The 7,621-nt window shown below is 39.4% G+C and overlaps 1 protein-coding gene across 2 annotated transcripts; it reads left to right on the top strand.

Moving 5' to 3' along the window:
* The first annotated feature begins 6,037 nt into the window (after positions 1–6,037).
* On the top strand, positions 6,038–7,621 carry LOC133741277 (protein ELF4-LIKE 4). 2 transcript variants are annotated; one of them, XM_062169217.1, is made up of 2 exons: positions 6,038–6,209; positions 7,002–7,621. In XM_062169217.1, the coding sequence occupies exon 2, from the start codon at positions 7,035–7,037 to the stop codon at positions 7,377–7,379; it is 345 nt and encodes a 114-aa protein (XP_062025201.1). In that variant the 5' UTR covers positions 6,038–6,209; positions 7,002–7,034; the 3' UTR covers positions 7,380–7,621. The 2 variants fall into 2 exon arrangements, with proteins under 2 accessions (XP_062025201.1, XP_062025206.1); XM_062169222.1 differs by lacking the exon at positions 6,038–6,209 and adding an exon at positions 6,233–6,800.

The following is a 7,621-nucleotide window of genomic DNA, read 5'->3' as shown; positions in this document are numbered from 1 at the left end:
GAGGTCAAATCCGTAAATTGAAATTGAAGCGGGTACGAGTTAACTAGTTTAACAGGGAGGACTGTCCGCACGTGTGCAGACAAAGAAAAACGACAGTCGTGTAGATCAACTTTTCTTTTTTCTTTTTGTGGCAATTTTTTTATTTTTTTTTAACAAGGCAATTTTAATGTTCTTCGTTATCTTTCTTTGGAAACTTTGAATGGTCCTTGACAAAAAACCCCAAAATAAGCCAAAGTTATCTCACTTACCCCAGCAACAGATTTTTATTTTCACTAACTCTATTTAAAGTAAAATGACAACTTTACCCTCAACTTAATTAACAAACTACAGCATTGCCACTCAACTCCTCTCTCCAGCCGCATGATGCATTCTCTCTTTCCTCCCTCTCTCTCTCTTCTCTCTCTCTCTCTCTCTCTCTCCGGCAGCGCTCTCTCTCTCTCCTCCCTCTCTCACTTCACTGGCAGCGCTCTCTCTCTCTCCTCTCTCTCTCTCTTTACTCCAGCACCGCTCTCTCTCTCTTCCCTCTCTCTACCGGCGACTTCTTCTTCTCTCTCTTTGCCGGCGCCGATGCCGTCTTCTTCTCTCTCTCTCTCTCCTCCATCTCTTTGCGGGCTTGCCTGAAGACGACGAAGAAGCTCCGGTCGGAGCTACCTCGCCGGTGGAGAACTCGCATCTCGATGCAAGGCCAGAAGTCATGGGCCCTACTCTCCGCCGTCCAATCCCAGTCGTCGCTAATCCATGCTCCACGGCCTCGAAGAAATCCCGGTCTTCTAAGCCTTGCTGGTCCGAGTTCGACTCCGACTACTGGGTTTGAGTTCAACTGGAACCGGAAAGGAGAAGAGGACATGGGTGCAGAAATCATATTTTATTTTTTTATTTTTTTTTATTTTTATTTTTTAAGTAATGGGACAGAAGGAAAGAAATTTTTTTTTGAATGTATATTGGGGGGAAATAGACGTTTATTGGAGGGCAATAGACGTTTTTAAATTTATATAATCTTTTTTTTTTCTTTAATCAAAGTTCTATTTATCTAATTTTATGAAGATTAGTTCCAATTCCGGCTACCGAAAGTTCTATTAGGAGGTAATAAATGTCTATTGGGAGGCAATACATAGCTGATAGACGTCTATTGGGGGACAATACATGGCTGATCGACTTCTATTGGGGGGCAATAGACGTCTATTAGGGTGCAATAGACTATTGGGGCAATACACGTCTATTGGGGGGCAATACATGGTTGATAGACGTCTATTGGAGGGCAATAGATGTCTATTAGGGGGCAATAGACTATTGGGGCAATACACGTCTATTGGGGGGCAATAGATGTCTATTGAGGGCAATAAACCTTTCCGGTGAGGTTTTCAGAAAAGTCCGGTGGGCGGCGGCCGATGACCGGAATCCGGCGAAGTTGGTCAGAATCCAGCCGCCGGTGGCAAGGCTCCAGCGAAGTCTCCTATGGTTTCTCTCTCTCTCTCTCTCTTTAAGTAACAAAGGGGTAAGGGTAAAATGGTTAAAAAGAATTAAAAAAAAAAAAAAAAACTTAATGGGGTATTAGGGAAGACCTCCTTAGAGTGTTTTGGGTAAGAGGGAATTAAAAAAACTTAATGGGGTAAGTGGGAAAAAAATCTCTAAAAATGGTGTAAATTGACAAAATCCCAACTTTGAAACTGAAGTGCTCGAAGGTTGCCTTTATTGGGCAGCCGCACCATCTATATGACACTATCTCAAAAGTGCGTAATTTTGTTATGCGTATTATTCTTTTACGATGGTTCATATATTTTTCAAAATATTCTATAATAATATTACAGCACAATATGTGAGTCAAAAGATTTTTTTTTTTTTGGTAAAATGAGGTCAGCCCTTTATTGAAAATGAAAGATTACAACGATACGATGCAAAGATGCATCAACAATGAAAATAAACAACACGAAAGGAAAATATGCAAAAATTGCATCTGAAATATAAGGAAATATGAAAATAGCAAGAGTAGCAACGTTGAAATGCCAGCTAATTTTACACTACGGATTGCAGCCGTGTAGTGAATTGAGTAGTCGGTGGTTTGACTACCCATGCAAATCCAAAGCACAAACTGACCAAAGTCAATTCGGCTCTGAGTCGAGGGCAATCTTCCACCTAAAGATCAAAGCCGACCAAGGTTGTCAGAACATGGCCATATTGGCAGACGATCTTTCACGAACAGATACCAAAGACTTGGGTCCCGAATCCAATACCAATAACGCAGAGGAGCCCCAAGCCATTCTAGCAAATGACAAACAGCCCAACAAAGATAATGGGCCGCAGTCCAAGCCTAAACCCCACCTGGATCCTAGATCTGGATCCAATTGCAACACCCACCCGGATCCCAAATCTGGATCCTTCTGCCCCATTGGATCCAGAACCTAATCTTGCGGTACAGCTCCCACCGCCGACTTGACAACAGACCCAACTGCCATTGACGCAACTCTAGCGAGCTCGAAGATGAAGATCTGACGCCAACATCAGGCAACCCATCTTCGATCACCAGACCGGCAACATGGACTTGTAAACCGCCATTACCACCACCAAGAGTATCCAAACCGACATCTCTATCTGGATCCCTCATTCCCCAACAATATCCACCATTAGCCGCCGCCCAATATATGACATCTGCCGGTAACCAACGAAAAACACCACCGAAAGAAGCCGTTGATACCCAATCCCGATATGAGATCTCCATTGACAAATCTCCTTGAATTTGCAGACGATCGTCGTTGCCAAGTACAGCACCACCGCCGCTCTGAAGAGCGACGAGAATAATAAGGATCAGGCCCGAACCCATGAATAACTCCATGAAGATGGAGCAGGTACAGGGATGGCAATCGCGAAAGGACGCCGTTTTCCCAACCTTAGCAGAGCTAGGTCTCTTATTTATGTCAGTCAAAAGATTAGATGAACCTAAAAATTAAGTAAATTATTGATTATTGTCTCCCTCCTAAACTCAAATATAATTTCTGAAAGCGTTTTTTTCTTTTCTTTTTGGATATCCTAACACTCAATTGGTCATTCACTATACTATTTTGTTGTTTTCGAGCTATATTTTGTGATCGCATTTCGATAATCGATCCTTGTATTTTACGTCTGCATATATCACTTTTGTAAGTTTGAACCAAAACAAAATTTTTCTAAAAGAAATTATAGCAAATTACCACAAACTACAAACTCAGTCCAACTTTTTCCATGTGCAGGCTGTGTTTTGAGGAAATCCATGTTGTACTGTAGCTTACCCATGCGCAAAGGCCAAGCCCATGCGGGCTAGCTTCAGTTTTCTTTTAAATTTTCTGTTAAATAGTATTTTACTAAAATATCCTTCTCTTAGACCTGGATATGTCTTTCGTTTAGTTCAGTTTGGTGGATCTAGTTTCCTCTTCGTTCAAAACGAGCTCTGATTCTCTTCATTTTTGAATTGAATTAGTTCTATCTTCATGGGCAATCAACCCATGCTTTTTTCTATTTATGCTCATGTCTTTGCTATATAAATAGTATTTTTTTGAGGTTGTGAAATATACAAAGAAACAGAGAACTATTACATTTCATCTTGACTTTTCTAATAAACTACTCATTTATATAATAATATCCTAATCTAATATTAAACAAAGAATTGTATGTACGTAATCCGGTCTCTGTGCTCTTATATTCTTTCTTCCGATCGATACATCCTTTTGGTCTATTGCAGCAACCATCCTCTTTTGCCATTGCGATTAATCTGTGTATTATGAGAAATGCAAATATATGAGTACTGACCCTCAATAGTTTACTGACCCTCAAATATTTGATTAGGAAAATATCCATAGAGCAATACTAACATCAATAATAAGGTCAAATATCCACAGAGCCTATAGGTAGACATAATTGCAATGATCTTCTCATAAAGTAAAGCTAAGAAACCTGTCTAAAAATGCAAGCTCAACTGAACCGATAATAGAATTGAGTTGAATACCTCATGCAATCAAGTGAATGCACTCATAAAGCTAAAGCTATTGATCCTCATAAATAAATATCAAATGAGGTTGCAATACACATAGGGTTACTGACCCAATAGCATACTGACCCTCAATAGCAATACACATGGTTCTCTAACTTCAGTTACACCATTCACAATCTCAAACCTCTTAAATCAACCATCACATACAGAAAGGCACATATGTCATCATTGCATATATATCAGAAACTTAAAGATGTCACTCAAAGAATGATCTCGACATGTTAATAAAGTAATCATTATGGAACATAAACTAGATACTATTCGGCACCATTATTTATCCAAACATTTTATTAAGACCTATCTAAGTAACACCATAATAACTCACAACAACATTCTCCAACAGAGCATGTCAATTATGAAGATCACAAAAAAATATAATGAATCAGCCTCCCTATTCTACAAAGCTTCAGCAAATATATGAGTACTGATCCTCAGTAGTTTACTGACCCTCAATAGTTTACTAACCAGCAACATCATCATGCCAATTCAAAACACTCAATTACAAAAACCAGAACCAATAGCTATTCTTCTAACACAAGTTCGAGGACAATAAACATAGTGTTAGTGAAATCATGAAGCTAAGGCTACTGACCTCAGAAACTAAAGCTCATACAATTCATTTTGTACTATTGAGTCACAAAACTCATCATCTTCCATCAGAACAAGCAAATCTCAAAAACAAAAGCTACTGACCCTCAGAAACTAAAGTTAATGATCCTTAGAGGGTCCATATAATCATAGATTGCACATATTGTAGTATTTTAATGCTACTGACTCCCAATAATCATAGATTGCACATATTGCAAGCATTTTAATGTTATTGACTCTCAATAAGCTCATACAATTCACCAGTCACATAAAATCAAGTTTCGCTGCTTAGTAACTCATCTTAATTGATACTGACCTCGCTCTTCAGTGGATTTGCAGGCTGAGAACAAACCTTAGCTTCACCGAGTTCCTTGCCGGTAGATTTGCAGGCCAAGACCAGAAAATAGCTTCTCCGTCTAGCTTCGCCGCCTCGGTTCTCCGATCACTTCACCGCCTTGCTTCTCCGCCTAGCTTCACCGCGTCGCTTCTTCGATCGCTTCACCGCCTAACTTCACCATCTCGCTTCGCTGCCTGGCTTCTCTGCCTAGCTTCATCGCATCGCTTCTTCACCATCTCGCTTCTCCGATCGCTTCTCCTCTTAGCTTCACCACATCGCTTCTCCGATCGCTTCGCCACCTCGCTTCTCTTGCTAGCTTCGCCGTGTCGCTGCTCCGGTCACTTCACTGCCTAGCTTCGTCAGAGCCTAGATCTATAGATCTAGAAAGGATTTTGATTTTGGGACTGTTTTGATTTTGGGAGAAATGGCTAATACAGGTGTTAATGGCACGTTGCGTAATTTGTTTAAACTTCGAGTGCTATTTCTCTCATCAGGTTTAGATGGGCTAACAGCCTGTTAATATGTTTGGCCGCACGGGCTTCCGGAGTACGGAGCCTGCTCTTGGTAAATATATGTGATTATTTTGTAGTTATTGGTAAAAAGCTCAAGAAATTATTTAAGATTCCTAAATGTGTGGGCAAACAAAATCTATCTAATATTAACTATCTTGGCTTAAATTGACTAGTTTTCCAAAACTTAAATGATTAGATTACCGAAATGTAATTACAGAGTGAATCTCATAAACAATATCTTAAAATCCATAAACACAGTCTTTGAATAAAAATACGTTTCTATTTGAAGACCGTCAAAATTAAAAGCGATGACGGAGACTTGCTACAAAATTTCCCTCACGATAATGAAGACAGCGGACCCTAGAATAATCTCGCATCAGGCTGAGCTCCGCAATTGTCGTTCACAAGTCACAACCGTTAGTTTACGTTGGTTATCCAATCCTCTGTCATCTTATTTGCGGTTGTACTATTTCACACTTGTATGTTCCCATACACCGCTCCCACACAGTAGTCCTTCCCCCCGCACCACGACAACGACTGAAGCTAAAAAAGATACGACAAAGTAAACGAGGAGGTAAAAGAGAGAAAGATTTAGAGAGAGAAAACAACTCCTCCTGTAGGTTGTGGCTGTCAATCAAGTCTCCTCTGCTGCACAAGATCCTATCTATTTCTCTCTCTGCTCTCTGTGTTTCTCTCATGATTTTTCTGGTCTCTGCCGCCACAGCACCACCACCACCAATCTCGTAAATAAGTAAATCCCATTACTTTCTCTAGCAAATTATAGTATGTTTCAATGCTTGCGAAAATTACAAGACTTTTCTGGGTTGTGTTGGAATCATTTTTTTCATTGTGTCCCGGTTGTGGTGAATCATTCTTTCTTTGAAGCTCACAATTTTGACTTGGTTTCTTTCCAAATTAGAGATTGCTGTTTTGGGAGTTCAGGGTTTGTTTTGTCTTATTGTTTTCTGCAGAGTTTGGAATCAAAACAAAGTTGTGTTCTGGAAGTAAAGTTTTTTATTGACCAATTTTAGAAATCAAAATCCTGACTTTGGATTAGATATTTTAATGAATAGTCGAACACCAAAGGTTGCTTTTCAAGATAAAAGGGGTTTATGCTTTTAGGCAAGAAAAACCTCCTTGTCAGGTTTTTGAGTTCTGCTTGCTTGGTAAAGTCGCCTGTGCTGCAGAGCTGTATCAAAAGAATAGAGAGAATAGAAGAATTCACCTCTATTTTCTCTACGGAATCAAAATTCACCTCTTTTGGCCCTTTTTGTCAAAATCTAGAAGTTACTTAAAACCTTGACCGGGCACAGTTCATTTGTAGGGATACTGGGAATCTAAGGTTTGAGACTTTACTTTCTTCTTTACCAACATCTTCCTGCTAATTCAGTCATGAACTTTCTTTTCTTTTTTAGATTTCCATGTAAATTGTACTTGGAAGTTGCAGTAAACTAATGGGTGCCGATTAGATTTGAATTTTAGTATAGTTTGTTTCGTGTTTTGTTCTTTTTCGTTTTCATCATACATACTGTTTCTGATGCAGGACAAGCATTGGTTTTGGTTGAAGTCAAATTAGATGGAAGGTGGTATATATACTGGCATAGGAAATGGTACCCAGTTGGATAGCAAGGTTGTGCAGACATTTCAGAAGAGCTTTGTACAAGTACAGGACATTTTGGATCAGAACAGATTGCTAATAAATGAGATTAACCAAAACCATGAGTCCAAGATCCCTGATAACCTCAGCAGGAATGTGGGCTTAATTAGAGAGCTTAACAACAACATTAGAAGGGTGGTAGATCTCTACGCTGATCTCTCCAGCAATTTTTCCAGGTCAATGGAAGCCTCATCCGAAGGTGAATCTGCTGGGACTTTGAAATCGGATGGAAAATCTAGTGAGAAGAGAATTAGATCCGGGTAATTGTTCGAAATTTAGCTCTGTTGTAGTTATAGATCCTGCAGTCTTCAATTACTGAATAAGGGAAAAAAAAAAAAAAAAGCTGTGAATTTGTGATACTAGAGGGAAATAACTTCATAAAGATTGTGTTGCTCTTTTGTATCAATAATATCTATCTATTTGAGGCTTTATGCAACATTTTTACTGCCACAAACTACGGTGAAAATCTCAGTATAAAAGTATAGCCTTGAAGTCTTCACTTTCAA

The sequence above is a fragment of the Rosa rugosa genome, chromosome 1 (assembly GCF_958449725.1).
Source record: "Rosa rugosa chromosome 1, drRosRugo1.1, whole genome shotgun sequence".
NCBI classification, from domain to species: Eukaryota; Viridiplantae; Streptophyta; class Magnoliopsida; order Rosales; family Rosaceae; genus Rosa; species Rosa rugosa.
The sequence above is the reverse complement of the archived record's forward strand: the minus strand, read 5'-3'. Positions and strand labels throughout refer to the sequence as shown.

Coding starts and splice junctions, on each gene's coding strand:
- LOC133741277 (XM_062169217.1), top strand. CDS start 7,035: ATGGAAGGTGGTATATATACTGGCATAGGAAATGGTACCCAGTTGGAT.